General features: G+C 33.4%; 3 protein-coding genes across 17 annotated transcripts in view; 1 reads left to right on the forward strand and 2 right to left on the reverse strand.

Moving 5' to 3' along the window:
* The window catches only part of LOC105201608 (homeotic protein female sterile), a 32,754-nt gene extending 29,083 nt beyond the window's left edge, over positions 1-3,671 (forward strand). For 8 of the 13 annotated variants that reach the window (XM_026134492.2, XM_026134495.2, XM_026134489.2 and 5 more), the window contains one exon: positions 33-3,665. In XM_026134492.2, coding sequence (XP_025990277.1) covers positions 33-98 — 66 coding nt within the window. In that variant the 3' untranslated portion in view covers positions 99-3,665. Of the gene's footprint in view, positions 1-32 lie in introns of all 13 variants that reach the window. The other 5 variants (XM_011169703.3, XM_039456451.1, XM_039456484.1 and 2 more) reach the window with 1 other exon arrangement.
* A 1,071-nt stretch (positions 3,672-4,742) lies between these two features.
* Positions 4,743-7,106, reverse strand: LOC105201597 (argininosuccinate synthase). Of its 2 annotated transcripts, none has more exons than XM_011169665.3 (8): positions 6,830-7,106; positions 6,694-6,762; positions 6,286-6,531; positions 5,919-6,064; positions 5,587-5,851; positions 5,361-5,499; positions 5,103-5,204; positions 4,743-4,966 (listed from the first exon to the last, which is right to left on the reverse strand). In XM_011169665.3, exons 1-8 carry the CDS (start codon positions 6,935-6,937, stop codon positions 4,803-4,805), a joined length of 1,239 nt encoding a protein of 412 aa, XP_011167967.1. In that variant the 5' UTR covers positions 6,938-7,106; the 3' UTR covers positions 4,743-4,802. The 2 variants fall into 2 exon arrangements, with proteins under 2 accessions (XP_011167967.1, XP_011167975.1); XM_011169673.3 differs by having other exon boundaries at positions 4,748-4,966; positions 5,147-5,204.
* Positions 7,107-7,358: 252 nt separating this feature from the next.
* Positions 7,359-15,198, reverse strand: LOC105201588 (protein ROP). 2 transcript variants are annotated; one of them, XM_011169652.3, is made up of 11 exons: positions 15,047-15,198; positions 12,241-12,537; positions 11,448-11,551; positions 10,434-10,582; positions 10,095-10,310; positions 9,924-10,022; positions 9,633-9,840; positions 9,309-9,557; positions 9,016-9,203; positions 8,790-8,944; positions 7,359-8,692 (listed from the first exon to the last, which is right to left on the reverse strand). In XM_011169652.3, the coding sequence occupies exons 1-11, from the start codon at positions 15,072-15,074 to the stop codon at positions 8,631-8,633; spliced, it is 1,755 nt and encodes a 584-aa protein (XP_011167954.1). In that variant the 5' UTR covers positions 15,075-15,198; the 3' UTR covers positions 7,359-8,630. The 2 variants fall into 2 exon arrangements, with proteins under 2 accessions (XP_011167954.1, XP_011167959.1); XM_011169657.3 differs by lacking the exon at positions 11,448-11,551 and adding an exon at positions 11,033-11,136 and having other exon boundaries at positions 8,631-8,692; positions 15,047-15,074.
* Between the last annotated feature and the right edge of the window lie 2,103 nt (positions 15,199-17,301).

Genomic DNA, 17,301 nt, shown 5'->3' on the forward strand with positions numbered 1-17,301 from the left:
TTTGCGAAGAATGGTTATATTTATCTTTTCAGATGGCTAGCCATATTGACATGAACTTGCAGAGCGATTTGATGGCTGCGTTTGAGGAATCTTTATAATGTTACTGTAGCCTGTTTATACAAAATCTACAGAAACTTGGTAAAAGCCGTATGTTTGGCGTTGAGCAATCTTGTAGAAATCTTTAACTATGACGCCAATCGATAAACAAAAACAACGCAGACAGTGAAATCAGATAAATAATAACAATGACGACATAGGCCGTGTGCTAGTTATCATAAAATGGATAGTACAGTTGGGACATTCCAACAGAAAATCCATTTAGTCGTCAGAAGATTCAAACAGCTTATTAAAACCGAGATGACCTGTGTTGTCTCTAAAACGGACACTTTAAGTGCGACTGTAATTAGATAAATACTTATATGATACTTTAAAAATGCTACACTGATTATTGTGTTACATTTTTCCGGTTTTCATAAGTTTGTACTTTATGTAAATTTGGAAACAATATATTATGCAAATAAGAGAGGTTTGCATGTGATAACCGAATGCGTGCGAATAGATGAATGTCGGCTTTGAAGAAGCGTAAAAATCGTGTACATTTAGTTAAGTTTTGTATTTTTCCACATTGAGTCATTAATCGTTGGTAGGATTACGTAGGAAAGTGTTTCTGCCAATAATACATGTAATTATATTATCATTATATAATAACGCCATTGCAAATTTCTTTCTCGATTCATATACGCTATTTGTAATCACAAAAATAGCTAGGCGTATATGTGAATAATGATAGAAAAATGTAAGATAATATGAACATCCAAGAACTTGGTGAATTTAATAACGATCATCATGGCTGTCCATTTGTGACTTCATTTGATCAATTACTGATCTATCAGAATATTAACAGCGTATACTATTGTGATTGTTCAAGAGTTATTACGAGCCAGCTGGTCGAGTCAAAGCTATTCATTAACTCACTTTAGAACAATGTTGTCAATTATTACGAATAATGATAAGATGATTCTAGAATTGAAGTAGTTTCGATCCTACCAACCATTAGATCAGACTATGTACCTAATTCTTGGTATACTTTAGGCTCGTTAGACGGGAAAGAAAATCGCGATGCGTCATATGAATAACGTTTATTAGGAAAGAATTATATTTATTCGATTACTAGGATATGGAATTTCGCGATATTGAAAAATTATTAAAATATAAAAAAAAACTTTTTTCTTTGAAGAAAATGCGTGTAATCTTAAAATCTTTTCGAATTCGATGTATCCTGAGCGAGCAGACGAAAGTTTATATATTAAAACATTTTGGACATAATTCCATTTAATAACCGAGTCGCCCGAACAAGATACACGTCAATCAAATAAATCCTAAAAAATAAAAAATTTAATTGGCCAAAAAGTACAAAAACAAGTTCAAGCAATTTTTCATTAATTGTGATTATTAGTAATATTATTAATTTTTTAAAATTACATAGCATTAATCACAATGGCATTAATAATATGCCAAATATGATTTAAAAATAGTGCTATTATTAAATTATTCGTTTAATTGCAATTTTATTTTTTTAAGGACCTTGTGTAGTCTTTATTTGTTATATTCCGATACACGGCGATGAGCAATCGTTAGGGTGACGCAGTTTATTCAATGATTGATCCAAAATAATCATTACCATTTAAGTAAAATCATGATTTTTATAAAATTAGAAAGGATTATGATGGTTGATTTAACTGAAATTAATCAGATAAAGATTAATAGAGCAAAAAAATCTTGATAAATTAAAAATTTTTTCTTCGTTAATCGTCATAATTCCTTAAGCTCTCTACTAAAGATCAAGAAACCTTTAATATTTGAAATATTAAAATAACATAGATAAAAAATGAAGAAAAAAAGAATACTATCAATAGGGAAGTCACTGTCGAATGTTCACGTCGCCTTCGCAATCCTATTTTCGTTATTTCGTGTATTGGAGATTATCAAAGGGAGCTTTTGTCAGTAAAAATGGAAACATTTGGACAGAGATATACTATTCATTCTTGGGTGTTGGTGGTTTTTCATGTCGATAACAATGTCTTACTATCTTCATCGATTATAAATATTGTCCATTATAAATATTTAGCAATATTAGAATATTTCTGTAATTTTGATATGTTTCGGGCCCAATGTGAGCGCCGGTTCGCAGTTTTTATTCAATCAAAATTAAGAAAGATCTATGATCTATTTCTTAAAATATACTATCTACAACGCTGCGATAGTAATATTCGCGCGATTTAGTATATATGTACAATGATTTAGTCATCGGTATGTTATTGTTGATGTATACAATTAAAATAAGGTAGGACAATTCGGTGCACGATTAACAATTTAGCGATGTATAAAAATTGATATATCAATTGTGTTTCTTTTTTTTTTATGCGAAAAGGCATCTAACGTTATAGCTCAGGTAAAAAAAAAATAAAAAAAATCAGTCTTTAGTCTTACAATCGAAAATGATTTGGATGTTTCATTTTATTGAACGTTTTATAAATTTCGATTGTCTAGATGTGAAAAAATTTTTCGTTTGAATGGAATTATTAACGATATGATTTGGTGAATTATAACGTCACCATAACTTTTAAGATAGTAAAATAGTAATGTAAATTATTATCAGAAGCTATTGAGAAGAATTAAAGTTAAAAAACTGTTCTCGTAAATATTGCTAAGTTTAATACTAACAGAACATGAACGTTCAATTTAATAATATAATTACATACAGAATGTTTCTGTCAATTTACATTACCGTTTTACTATTATTTCGATATAATGTCCTACAAAAATGATTGATGTCATTAAATATTTTTGTTTCTTTCTTGTTATTACATATTTAAGACTCATACTTGTGGGCCAACACGAATCAACATATGTGGCAATGTGTAATAACAAAAAAGAAACGAAGAAGGTGGAAGTATAAGTACATGATGGGAGGGAAAGGCTAAATTAGGAGGGAGAAAGAGGAATAAAAGAGGACTGCGTGTGAGGATTGTAATAGATACTAGGATTGTATAATAGGTAGTTTGTAATTTGTATATACAACGTGAAATTGGCAGCATTCGGAGAATATCCATGTAAAATACAATATTAAGTACTAATACAAATGTCTGTATGTGATAAGATTTATAAGAGAGCCGAGTGTATAACCAATTAGGATCTCAGCATAAGTTAGGATATAGACGACATACACCCATACTTCGTAAGTAACACCAAAATCACACAGCTCTGTATCAAAAAGTAATTTTTTATATAAGTTCCCACGAACGCACATCATCTCCAATAGAACACGAGAATTTTAGCAAACTTATTACGACTAACGATAGCGGACATTTAAACTGGTTGTACATAAATAATAACGAAATGAGAAAATAAATAGCTGAAGTAAAAGAGATGCTTGATGTTGTTAAATAAGGGGAGAGAGAGAAAGAGAGAGAGCGCGCAAGCGAGCGAGCGATAGAGAGAATGAGTGAGCGAGAAGAGCGATTGTTATTGAGCGTTAATTGCGTTCATGTACCTATATATTTCCTTTCGTTATATCGATACCGCTAGCTCATAAATTTACTTTCATATTTATGTTAAATATAATTTTTTATAAATAAATCGAATTAAAAAAACTGATTCGTAAAGTGTTACAGTGAGTTTCAATTTTTCCAATGTCTTGTAATATAATCTGTTAGTAAAATATCAAAGAATTTGGAATATAAAATTTTTTAACAACTTTAATTTTCTTCCCCCTTTTTTTTTATCAACGCTTTAGAGGTTTGATATAATTGATGTTGCACAAGAGATTTTTTTATTCAATTTTTTTTACGATAAAAGCATATTGTAGTTATAATCAATTACACGCACGCGCACATATATATATATATATATATATATATATATATATATATATATATACACATATATGTATGTAGATTATATAAATTTCTCTGCTTATTTAACAACATCAATCTACGAAATATATATATATTATCTGTACTGTTATTAATCATCAGAAATAAAAGAAAAAAGTAATGGTTTATTACGATATTTGAACTAACATTAACGCGCAAATGTGAATACAAGAGTTACTACAGATTATTCATTGTATATGCATGAGGAATTACCTTCTCTAGTTCGTAATTTTGCATGTTACATAATACATATGTGTAAAACGGAGAGTATGTGAAACGGAACGCGAGTGTAAGAGATCTGTACAGAAAATCGCTCATAGCCGAGGTATAGATATATCAGAGAAAGGCATACACTGTCGTGATTTCATATTTGAGACGGTAGTTTATTTCTTTAAGTTGCTATACTGAAATAGTGCAGATGCAGGAATAAGAAGAGAGATCACGCACTGTGTGTATACTATTAATATATCTCTTAAAAGGTACGGTACATTATATTATAATCTTCATGAGTATGCTAAGGTAATTTTAAGATTTAATTAATAACTAAACTGAAAGCAAAAAAGATGTAGTAATAGTGTTTTATTGCGAAACCTCACCTCCCTTCCACGACGCATGCACGTGATTCGCAAAGCAATCGGACTTCTAGAGACGGATTTTGTCTAGAGTTAATTACGTTTTATCACACGATTACTCTTCTTGCTGCGATATCTTGCAAACCTTTCAGAAACCGTTCAGTCATTTCGAAATATCGAGTTATGTTTGGAGGAGAATTAACACGCATAGATATTTAAGGCGAATAAAGTAGCGTCGAGTCAACTACAGTGCGTTCTTTATTGAAATTTATGAAATTTGCAATAAAGTCTTGATTCAGACATTGTGTTGTTTATTGAAACGATGAAACTCTTTCAGTCTCAGAGCCTGCATGCGAATAAATCCAGTGGCGTCCGTTGGTTCGAAATCACCTTGCACATCCATGGAGACGAGAGTCTGATTGTACAACGAGATCTCGCTCGATCTGGCGATCGCCATAGCTGCAAAGAGAGAGAGAGGAAATGATGTCTTTTTATCGATTATAAGCTAAAAAGTAATTAATCATGTTCATGTGAGATGTAAGCGCTTAACGATGAATTTTGCGATTCCAATTAAATCTCGCGCAAATCTACAAACCCTTTCCTTTATACAAATGCACCCTCACTGTGCCGTTTACATGCCTTTGTGAATGCTGGATACATTCCCGCACAAAGTCGCATTCCGGCGAAAACCAAAAACCTGAAAGACATTTTTTAAAACTTACTCTATATATTTAAAACTATTTTTCACTTTTATAGTTTTCATATATTTATCCTCTTTAATATCTATATCTACTTTTATAAACTCTATATTTTATTTTATAGTTTTATATATTGCATTTGCTTATTTGATTACCATTATAAACGTAATCCGACATCTTATCCGTCAAATACGTTTTAACTCTCAAAACTTCACGATCCAAAGTAAATACTTCAAGATCTCGATGCGCAACCTCCAAAATGTTAACGCCCGGCGACTCGTAAATGCCTCGAGACTGAAACGTTTCAGCAAATATTGTCTCAGTTAATTTTATACACTCGTATAGTCCACTTTATAAGGAATAGCTTTATAAGAAATATACTTTTAGCCCAATGTATCGATTTTCAACAATGTCTATCCGCCCAATACCATGCGCACCCCCGACCTCGTTGAGGTACTCGATTATTGCGAGAGGGGCGTTGAATATTTTTCCATTTTTCAGATTCTTCACATTAATCGGATATCCCTTCTTAAAGTTAATTTCGATTTCTTCCGCTTCCAAAGCGGAATCGGTCGGATCAGTGGTCATATTGTAGAGTCCTTTCGGCGCTGGAATGGCAGGATTCTCCAGTATCCCCGATTCATAACTAGGAGATATGAGATTAATATTTTCTTTATACCCTTTTCAATGTATAATACGAACACGTTTTATACCTAATATGTACGAGATTAGCGTCAGTGCTCCACGGTTCTTTTGGCGTTGCCGAGATTGGGATTCCATTTTGTCGAGCGTATTCCAACAAGCCCGATCTTCCTTGAAACTTGGTATAAAATTCGACTTCCCTCCACGGAGCTAAAATCTTTATAATTTATGTTGTAATTGCCATAAATTTAGTTTTTGACACAATTGTCATGTTTTAAGAGGATGAATTATATTTTTATGCTTTTAAAATAAAAGTATAAGAAGTGTTTCTGCGAGATTCAAAACTTTAGCAGACAAATTTTATTTTTTGATTTCTTAGATATTTTTTTATATTTCTATTGCTCGTAAAATAATTGTTAATGAAGCAGACGTAAGTACCGTGATTTCAGGGTACAGGCTGTAGCAGTTTAATTCAAAGCGAACTTGATCATTCCCCTTTCCAGTTGCCCCATGTGCAATGACACTAGCACCTTCAGCTTTTGCGACTTTTATTAAACCTTGGCTGATACATGGTCGTGCTATGGCAGTACCCAGAAGATATCTTCCTTCATACAACAGGCCGCAAGCCACAGCAGGCCATACATAGGAAGTTACGAACACTTCTCTGACGTCGTCTATCACGACCTTGTGATAAATAACTTATTGTTACAAATTCTTCAATGAAAATATTGTGTTCGTTTTTGTTATAAATACAAAATTATAAATTATACATAACAAATAATGTACTACATAGTTTCTCATTTCATTCTGTATTATAAAATGTTTCATGACAAAAAGATATTTTACCTTAACGGCACCAACTTTAAGTGCCTTATCTCTAATTGCATCAAAATCCTCCTTTTGCCCGATGTTCGCCTAAATAATCACAAATTATTATCTTCCTTCAGAAAGGATTTACATATATAGTTATATAAGTTCTTACCACATAAGCGATAACTTGATATCCTTTTTCTTTTAACCACAACAATATACAAGATGTATCTAAACCACCACTATACGCTAAAATTACTTTTCTTTTTGAATCTGACATTTTTTAAAACCTTGCTTTTTCGATTGGAAATTAAAAAACGTTAAATTAATGGAAAGAAGAAAACAGCTGTTAACAGTACTAAAGTCTGAGATTATGTTTCAGCTTTAAATGGGTTAGTTTTATTGACCTCAGATTACTGATAACCCTCAGAAATTTCAGCTGTAATCAGCGTATCAAGATATTTCCAAATAAGACATCATCTAAGGAGATTTTTTTCTGTCGTATTTATTATATTCTATTATAGCTCTGTGTTTAATTAGTGCAGATATGATAATATAGTGATAATTAAAAGAAGACTCGAGAGTAGAGTGTATTATAGGCCTTTATAGATAGAACACTATTCAGACTATAATCTACATACATATATATATATATATATATAATAGAGGATATACTATATAAATATCATTTAACTTTGTAATAATCTCTCCACTAAATCGCAACATTTATTGACATTACATTATATGGTAATAATTATTACCATTATTATTATTCATCAACAGCGCAAGCTTCTGATTCGATAGACAGCGTTTCTTTACCACAGCCGCCGACAACAATTGCGATAAATCTTGCGATACATACATATATATTGATATATTATAATTGTGTTTGTATTAACACATTCAACAAAAGTAATTACTAATCGAATTTGTCAATGAGAGAGCATATTGTGAATATTATATACTTATAAAATACATTAAATGTAGCATCTGCACTGGCAATCGATTAACTGAAGAGTTCAATGCGCAAAACGATGAAAGTACAAATAAATAAGTTAATAAACGAACAAGTGTCGGGCTACATCTAGCGATTTTTATTTTACATTCAAGTACCATTAATTAGTAGATTCAAGAAATAATTATATCGAATAAATAACTTTGTATTGCTGTTACATTGATAATACATTTGAAGAGAATAAAGCGAAAGGCGACAATTAGAGATTTGATTTCTCTACCATAATAGAATTTTTTAGAAGTAGTAAAAGTACGCTTGACGAACAAAAATAGTTTACATTTAAAATGACGACTTGATGGTAAGTTTTTCAACGAGGCAAAGATAACATAATACTAACGAGAGAAATGTACAGGAATATCACGATCCTTCTCTACGACGCACATAGGTCCGTATTCATAGTCATTTCTCAAATCTCAGATCCTAGTCTGTCTTTGTTTCGCGTTCTACATTTTATCATATGCGAGACCAAGACAGACCGAGATCTGAGATTTGAGAAACGACTCTGAATACGGATCATAGATCTTCACAAATTCTCCTTTATTACCGTTAAGAATAACGATCACGAATATATCCTAGAACTTTGCTAGAGACTCGATACCATTATACAGCTTCGTGCAATCTATATCAGTATTGCCAAAGTGTTTCATACGATCTCTGATGATCAACGTATTCGCGCAGGCACTTGATAACTCGGTCTGATCAAGACTTTTCGTGCTCGATTAATACACGAATACTTTCATTGTAATTCAACTAACGAGATACGTGCTTGATATTTCTGTCCGGAATGAGGCGCTTTCGCTTAAAGAATTGACTCTGTGTGTTCATTATTTAATAGTTAAATACTCTAATTTTATGCTCGAGATCATTAATGGCTTCATAGCTGATATTACTGATGGAATTGAAGCTAATGGCAAATTAAGTTTGGGAATGTTATCTTTTCTGTTGGGTACATAATCGTTTAGACGTGTAGTTTACTCAAGTCGTTCATGAAAGACTTCGGTGTGATTATATGGGATGAACCTATAACAATACAAAAATATTTAATAATAAATTTTTGAATTTTGTTTAAAAATAATTTTCTGTACTCGATTAGAAATTGGATATTAAATATTCTCACCGATTATGACTTCCCAATTTTTTAATGCGTTCGTAACTTCGTATGCACATCGTATTTCAGAGAAGCACATGCCACCAACTATAAAAACGATCAAACGAGGAACGTTTTTGATGGTCTGTTGACCTTTATCTTTGTGCCAGTGTCCATATCGTGCGCTGCAAGTTTATATTAGTATTTTTAGAAATCAAATAACAAATTAGATAAAGAAAAAAATATTATTATATACCTGGTTGGTGCATGATATCCCGAACTGGCTGCACGTCCGGCAAGGAACGGAAAATGTTTGGAGTCCAATTTATCCTCGATGGAATCCTCCATAATGTCCTTGATGATTGGAGTCCAACGGCTCATTTGGTAAGTTTGCTCTGTGATTCTTTCCTTACGTGGTACTGTGTACTGCTTTTTGCGATTGCTCTGTAAAATAGAGTTGCAAATAATAGAATTAAATCACCATTAAAAATATTACTAAAAAAACTTTTAAACAATTTAATTTTAAATAATTTGCAATTTTTAACTTACATCTACAACAACATTGGCGCCAAGATTTGACATATTGACAATAGTCTGCTTATCATCAACAGATACTTGGGCATGATGAACTAAACGGTTAAGATTCTCATCGGTGATGCCGTTTTTGCTGAGAACATATAAAGCTATGATGCGTAATTTATCCAAATGATTCACAGTTTGATCAAGTAAAATTGGTGTGATATTCCTCATATGATCTTTAATACGTTCACCTTCCGCGTCGGTACCCATGGCTAAGTCCTAAAACACGAAATATTTGTAATTAAAACAATTGTTTGTATCAAATAAATTATGGCATGATTATGCATTACGTACTTGCTCCACTTTACAAAGCTTGTCTACATTTCCTTGATAGCGCTTCATGCAGTCTTCGGCTAATTGTAAGTGTGTGGCATATTTACTCAGTTCTTTTTGATATTGCGGCATCTTTTTGATCATCTGTGACAGGTCTCGCATACTCTGTTTATCACCTTGTGGCATTCTTTTTGATTCTGTAAACTTTTTCAAATTTTTAGTCACGTTCCTGAAAAATAACGTTTCATTGTTATAATTATTCTTCATGATTATTAATCCTTCGAAAAATTTGAGACTTATGTTTATACGTACTGAGATACTACAGCAATATGTTGATGCCTGAGTTCTACCCATAAATCATCATTTTCATCTAACAATACTTCTTTCTCCTGACCTGCTGTTGCTTCAAACCTATTTAATATTGTATATAAGAATTTTGTTTTAAATTTAAGTAATTATTATAATTATAATGACTTTACTTACCTGTAGACATCATTATCGATGTCTAGCAAATCATATGCCATGGCTTGCAGTGTAAGTTCGTGTAACAAAGGTGAGACACAATCAAATCCTCTATCTAGAATCAATAGCTGAGAACGCGCTTTCTCAGGTCCTTCTCCCATTGTCGGTTCATCAGCTTTGTATGCATCTAACTTCTGTTGCACCATTTGAGCGAGCTCAACATTACGGGAAAATTCACTGCAATACATATTAATAGCGTTTTATTTAATGTTAACAAAGATTGTGTAATTATTTTTAATCAACGAGAAATAACAAATTATTATTATTTCTAAAAATATCGTACTTAAAAATTAAAATTACCCGCGATATCTAACTGATGGATATTCCCCGAGAGTGGCGCAGAGAGTCGCAATTTGTTCAGCAATACGTTCCATATTGGCTGTTCTCAGATTAGCGAAAGAGTTGTTGTAAAAGCAAGCGAAAGTTTCACGCGAGTCCAACGAGAAGACCTAAGAAGACAGCAGATTCAGTTTCACGATATTCTCATCACGACTAAAAAAAAATGCGAATTTAATCACAAAGTTTTATATTTAAAGCAAAATAAATAAGCATGCCAATTAGTAACTTTGCAAGTAACAAAATCGGGCTATACGGATAATTCACATTACACAAGCATGTACGTACAACATATAGATATTTTTGAGTCGAAAGGAAAAATGGTGTGAAGAAGACTTTCCTCAATAAGAAGTCTACCGCATTTTAGTCTTAAGTTTGTTGCAATCTAAGCTCATCTAAATTCATCAGTCTTTGCAATCTAATCTCAACAAAAAGTAAACTGACGATTCGAAAAGCAGAGAAATCTCTAAGCTCGCGAAAATGCATCTCGAAAATTTTGAAGACAAGTTTCACGCTCTAGAGCTACTACTAGCATCTATTATTTTCGTCTGCTTAATCGTCACCTGCGATTCGTACGGCAAGAATGCGATGTTGATCTCTTTGAGGGTTTTGACCTTTTTAGCGGCAAGAGACTTGCAGATTTCATTGAACAGTTCCTCCGGGCATACTGGCATCGATTGCAAGCATGAATGCATTCTGATTATTAGTATGTGCTTGTTCATGAGTCATGTGAAAGGCTCAGGATAGACTGGACAGAGATCGGATGAGAGGATAACGTTGTATCGATATCGTCCCGATTGACATTCGGTTGACCCGTGCGATTAAATTTACGTGATTAGAAAGGCCAAGGAGTGAACACAGAACGCGTGAATGAAAAGTTGTTTTATAGTGTATATTTGTTGAATCTGTGTATATGCCCATCACCACGAAGGACGAAACGGTCAAACATTTTCCTTGTCATAGTGTTCTTTGCTTTACCTGCTCTTCATACGGTATGAAAGCGATGTTGATCTCTTTTAGTGTCTTTATGTGCTTAGCTACCAGTGAGTGACACAATTCTTTGAACAACTCGTCAGGGCATGCTGCAAAGAGATATACTGAGTATGTCGAACCACGAGAAATTAAATAAAAATCGAACCGCTTAATCTTGTACGATTGTTTTCTTCTCAAAACATCAGTGAGTTTATTAACTTATATTTAATGAGAGAGAATCAATAGACCCGCGCATTGTTATGTTGAATTTAGATGATCGGTTACACACTCGCATGAAGACCTGCTGTGGGAATCGGTAGGATAAATAGGTTTATTTAATTAGACAAATTTTTAACAATTTTAGCAAAATACTTGAAATGCTAGTTGTTATATCATTATTTAATATATTTAAAAAATATTTAAAAAGTCAAGTCAAGTATTTTTTTAAAAATGTACAAATTAATGAAGCAAGAATAACTAAAATATTTTGCGTAAAATTTAAGTTTAAGTGAATATTTTAATTTAATTTTAAATTGAATTATATATTAAAGATCTGTACATGCAAATTATATAAATTATAAAATTTATAACTAATAATTATATATTAATTCATTAAGAATTACTTCTAAAAAAAGTATTTACTTTTCTTTCACTCATTTTTGTGTTTCCTGTTGTAACAAATGCTCTACGAAATTATAAAATTTCTCAGGTAGGATATTATTGGATAATTTGGATTTTTTGTCATTGGAAGAGGGAGATATCCTTAGAGCGAGAATACAGAATTAACTGTGGCAAATACCTTCTGTGAAATACACGTGGGCAACTTTGTAAGTGGTTCTTGTCGGATTACTGAAGTCGTCAATCAATTTCTGCACTGACGAATTACAAGGTGTGATGAGATAAATGGCCTCCATCGTCGGCAGAGGTTCACGCTTCTTATTGATATCTTCCACCAGGGTGATACCCTGAGCGCTGATATCGTGCATCTTGCAGCAAGCGGACACCATTCTCATGGCGAGCTGATCCACCACCAAGATCCGCCATTCTACCCCACCTGTTGTCTTCTTCTTTTGCTTGATCACCTCATTCATAATCTCTGCGAAATGAGAGAATTAATTATTCAAATGATAATTTTTTCAAGAATTGTAAACTTATGTACGGGATTCTCTACAAGGCAGTGGGATAATAATTTCACCTTGAGCAGCAATGCAAGACTAAAAACTAAATACTTGGAGTAATTATTAATTTTATATCATTTAGAACATGAAATTTTAATTGCTAAATTTTATAAGCATTATTTTTCTCTAACAAAATGCAAATTATAAGATGATATTTCTTTTCTCTGATGCGGTTATATAGAAGTGTAATATTTATGCCACGCTTCATATAGAAAAATTAATAAAAAAAAAAAAAAAAAAAAAAAAAAATTAAAAAAGAAATAGAGAAAAATCAATACTTTGACAATGATATTTCTCTTGTACGAAATATATACAACGCGTGTTCTATTTAGAAACTGAATCAATATTTAAAAGAAAAATAATTTATAAATAAGTATTGCGATCATCAATTCGCTAATTGCCAAATAAGATTTTTTACTTGAATAACAATCAGTTATTTATATATTTATATAAATATAATTGATTATATACATATATATATAAATTAAATCAGAATTTTTTTGGAATAATTTTGTAAATGTTTGTTAGCATCAGTATTATATTATCATTTTAATATTGCGATATTATTATTCTGGTTTAATTTAAGAGCTGCGTTTTTCAAGACCGACGAATATGCGGCGCGCAGTTCGAAAAATTAATAAATGTATACATAATAAAATCACATATGCAATATTATTTGAGCTCAAAGATACGCTATGGCCATTGTTGGGCTTTCTCGATTTTGTGTTAACATAATCAGTTTATGTCTAGAAAGTAAAAGATAAGTTTATAATTTTTTGTAACTTTTATTATTTTATTTAGGAAAACATAAAAAAATTTTAAGGAAAATCTAGAAATCAAGGGAAATTAATCGTAGCATTAACGACGATGAGCAAGCATTAAGCTTCGCACGTGTCATTGACAGCGCGGTGATTGATAATTAACAACGCTGACGGGCTAAGAAGTCCCTTGACGTTCTTCAACACGTATATTGATCGTCTTTCAGAGAGATGACGTCACTGCGTACAGGCACGTATCAACGAGTCGCAAGCCCCGTTTTTCGATATTCTATTAAGTGGAAAAAAATCGGCTATTTATAGATGCACGAGACGCGCAAAAGAGTCTTCCTTAATCCCTAGTTCAGGAGAGCAAACTTCGCGGCCTTCGATATCGTTAGCGATTTAAGAAAATAATAAAAACAAGAGGGACCTTTTGCTCGGATTACTTTAGGAAACACACTATAAGAAATTCACTGAAGATCAGATGATTAATTAGTTCCTGAAATAATCGCTGGATAAATAAAAAAGTATAAGCCAATATTAAATTACAAACATTTTAATATATCAAGTCACTTTGTTTTACGAAAGTTCGTAATTGCATTGACGATATAAAATAATTTCTCTTTTATTCCATTTAATATCAATATCAAATATTATTTCACATGCTTTGAAAAAAAATAAGTATATAATATACTTTGTTGTTGTACATACATATGTGTATGTAATAGCATATATGTAAATTGTTTTGCAAACATGTGGAAACGCAATAATATAATAGACATTCAGTTTCAATTGCGCCCTTTGGCAAAATACTTTTAAATCAATAAAAATTTTGCTCTGGGAAAAGCAACAGTTATTTCGAGGAAGAAGTACGTCATAGAACCACGATCAAAACACCAGACAGCGCTCATCTCTGAATGAGCACTGCGTCCGGATTCTTAATGATAACGTGCGCATTGAAGTTGAGCAAAAAAAAAATGAGTTTCTTAGCTTTAACGTCTCCAATTCCTTCGATAGGACTGACAAGATTGACTGTGCATTTACGAATAATCACTAACGTAAGAACATCCGCGAAGATTCTACGAAAACCTTTATCGCCGAGAACATTCGCGAACATTTTACGAAAACCTTTGTCGTCGAGTTTACATTCGTCAAGCGATCTCTCGAGTGCCGAAGGCTAAAACCTGCAAGCCGGCGACGGAGAATCAGCGATTTATCCGATAAAAGGATCGGCTTCCGACGTCGCAGTCACGCGGAAATGATCCTCGCGCGTGTTTAGATGCGACAATAGACACGCGACGCGATCGACGTACGGCGAGTGTGTCCCCTGTACTCTTGTACATCGAGGATCGTCGACGGTGTATCGCTTGCCAGGCGGTCGAATCCTCGCGAAACGCGACGGAGATCGGATGACTTTCGTCGAGAGTGTCCTCGCGCTCGGCGACAGCGTTTGACGTTTCTCCATCGCCCAGCCGCCCGATGAAATCATCAGGGAGCCGCGTACGCCCCGATCTCAAAGACGGCGAGCTCTCGCCGTCGTCGCGGGATCGGCAGGCGCGAGATCGACGCGGCTGTAACGTCGCGCGACGTCGCCAGGCGACTCGCGCGACGATGTTTACAAATAGATCCTAATGTTGCACAAAATTAACGTTTTTTTTACGCTACTCACTTTGACCGACTTGTGCCTTGAGCGCCATTTTGACAGGACTGACTGTGGGATTGTTCGCCAGATGGCGACGCGCGGCACAGCGATAGCTCTGAGTGCAGCGCGAAGTTGGCCGAGAGCTTCGATTGGCACCTGCGCGATACGGGCGCTTCCGCTACTTATTATTATAGCGATCTGTTCCAATTAGTCAAACTTTTTCACATGCATTTTCTTTTTCAATCTTCTTTCTTTCTCTCTCTCTCTCTCTCTTTTTATTTTAATAATCTTCGTTTCTTGGTTATTAGTTTCCATTATTGTCTTTTCTATACTTTTATTTCATTTTTTAATTTTTTTTTCTGCATTTGTTGCACATAAAAATTAAATTCTTGCGACATTTATGCAACAACTAATGACAAAGAATTTTTGCGTTTCAATATTTGTGTCTGTTCATAGGTATAAACCCAGCTAAAAACAGCAATTACAAAGAGGGTAGGATTATCAGTTTATTCCGATGACTGTCTAATAAATTGCGGAAAATACGCGCGAAACCTGAAAAATTGCAACTTACGAGGGACGAGATAAAATGTATGATATTTGAAGTTTGTGTTTCGTCGCGATAATCTTTTTGTGGCATCTGCTCCAGATTCAAATGTCATTCTGTCTTTTGAACTATCAATTTTTGAACTATCAATTCAAAACGTAGCCAAGCACATGGCAATATAGATCTCAATATAGACATCTCAAATATACGCAACTAAAATATCTCTAACTTAAATCATCTATAACTATTTTCGTCTAAAAAAGCATCTCACATATTTGCGTCTGTGAAATAAATGACAATTTAACATTACAAAAAACACAAAAGATAACAGGTGATTGTTATAAACACAAAAATACATTTTTTAAAATTTATTTATGAATTAGTGTAATCTCAACAAAATAAATTCAAAAAGAATTCCTTTTATCGCAAATTCTGACAAAACTAAAAAAAATTCCGTATGTGTCTAAAAAAGCTCAGAATTGATTATTACTGTAATTAATATAATTATTATACTAATTGCTGTATTAGTAACACCGATGAAACATCAGTTACTGATGCAGTAATTAAATAGTTTATTGAAACACTTTTTCTTAAGCGAACAAAAATTATTTGTTTATGTAAATATTACTTATTTGAAGTAGATATTATTGATTTGTGATGATTGATATAAAATAATTATTTGAATGAGTCACAGTTTGTAGTGCTAAATAATAATTTTAATAATTTTTAATTATATTACATATTCCGGTTTCATGACTGTGTTTCAAGTCCAACGAATATGTGGCACGCAATTCGAATAAACTAAAGATTATAAAAACTAAAAATTATTATTTAGCATTAATTGTAAGAACAGCTATAACTGACGTAGGCCTGTTAAACTTATGTTTGACATTTTCGTTAGTTAGGATTTAACTTTTATTATTGTCTATATTTATTTAAATGTATTTAATTTTTTTCTCTCAATGTAGTTACTATCCAACTATGCTCAAACAATTAATCATTAGTTTTGAAAGCATTAACTACATGCATTATATATCCAATGTAAATTGACCTCAATCTAAGTTTAACAAATTTTTTTATCTTTCTCTAGTTCTAACAATTCGAAAAGATAAAGAGTAATTTAAATCGAGATTAAAATTAATCGACGTTGGTAAACGTCGACCTGGGCAGTAATATCGAAACATGCTCACTCGAAGAAACTTCAGACCGTTCGAGTAGCGCCATAGTTACGCACGTCGCGCAGAGTGTCGTCCGCAATAATTTCAGTTTAACAATTTTCCATTACCACCAACTTACTTAATTTTTACCTTTTCCTAGTTCTGAGAATTAGAGAAAGACAAGGAGTAAGTCAAACCAAGGTTAACATTCTACTAATCATCGATCGAAGTGGACATCGTTGTCGTTTCCCGATGACGCTTTGCGGAACGGCAATGCTCGTGGGTTCTCGATCGCGCATCGCGCGCGTGCATGTATTTTCATAACAGATCGCGAGTATTGAACTCCGGCGACAGGCGCGTCACGCGGCCGATATCGAAGCGTCGGGATCAAAGTGGCCGATTTGTCGAGTGACACCGGTCGACGGTGATTACGCGCGAGGCGCGCGCGAATGTATAAAGCGAGCGGCAGCGAGTAAACGGACCGGCCACCTGACAACGAGAGCGAAAGGAGCAAGAAGCGAGAGCGTCCGCGCGCCGCGGGTGGGAAACGCAGCGAGAGAGAGAGAGAGAGAGAGAGAGAG

This window comes from Solenopsis invicta, chromosome 1 (genome assembly GCF_016802725.1).
Source record: "Solenopsis invicta isolate M01_SB chromosome 1, UNIL_Sinv_3.0, whole genome shotgun sequence".
Classification (NCBI taxonomy): Eukaryota; Metazoa; Arthropoda; class Insecta; order Hymenoptera; family Formicidae; genus Solenopsis; species Solenopsis invicta.

Excerpts from the sequence above, each read along its gene's own strand:
- LOC105201597 (XM_011169665.3), bottom strand. The coding sequence starts at position 6,937 with ATGTCAGATTCAAAAAGAAAAGTAATTTTAGCGTATAGTGGTGGTTTA. Across the intron at positions 6,763-6,829 it reads ATCAAGTTATCGCTTATGTG|GCGAACATCGGGCAAAAGGA; the intron begins GTAAGAACTTAT and ends GTGATTATTTAG. Across the intron at positions 5,500-5,586 it reads ATCGATACATTGGGCTAAAA|TCTCGAGGCATTTACGAGTC; the intron begins GTATATTTCTTA and ends GAAACGTTTCAG.
- LOC105201588 (XM_011169652.3), bottom strand. The coding sequence starts at position 15,074 with ATGGCGCTCAAGGCACAAGTCGGTCAAA. Across the intron at positions 11,552-12,240 it reads CCACGTGTATTTCACAGAAG|CATGCCCTGACGAGTTGTTC; the intron begins GTATTTGCCACA and ends ATCTCTTTGCAG. Across the intron at positions 8,693-8,789 it reads AAATTGGGAAGTCATAATCG|GTTCATCCCATATAATCACA; the intron begins GTGAGAATATTT and ends GTATTGTTATAG.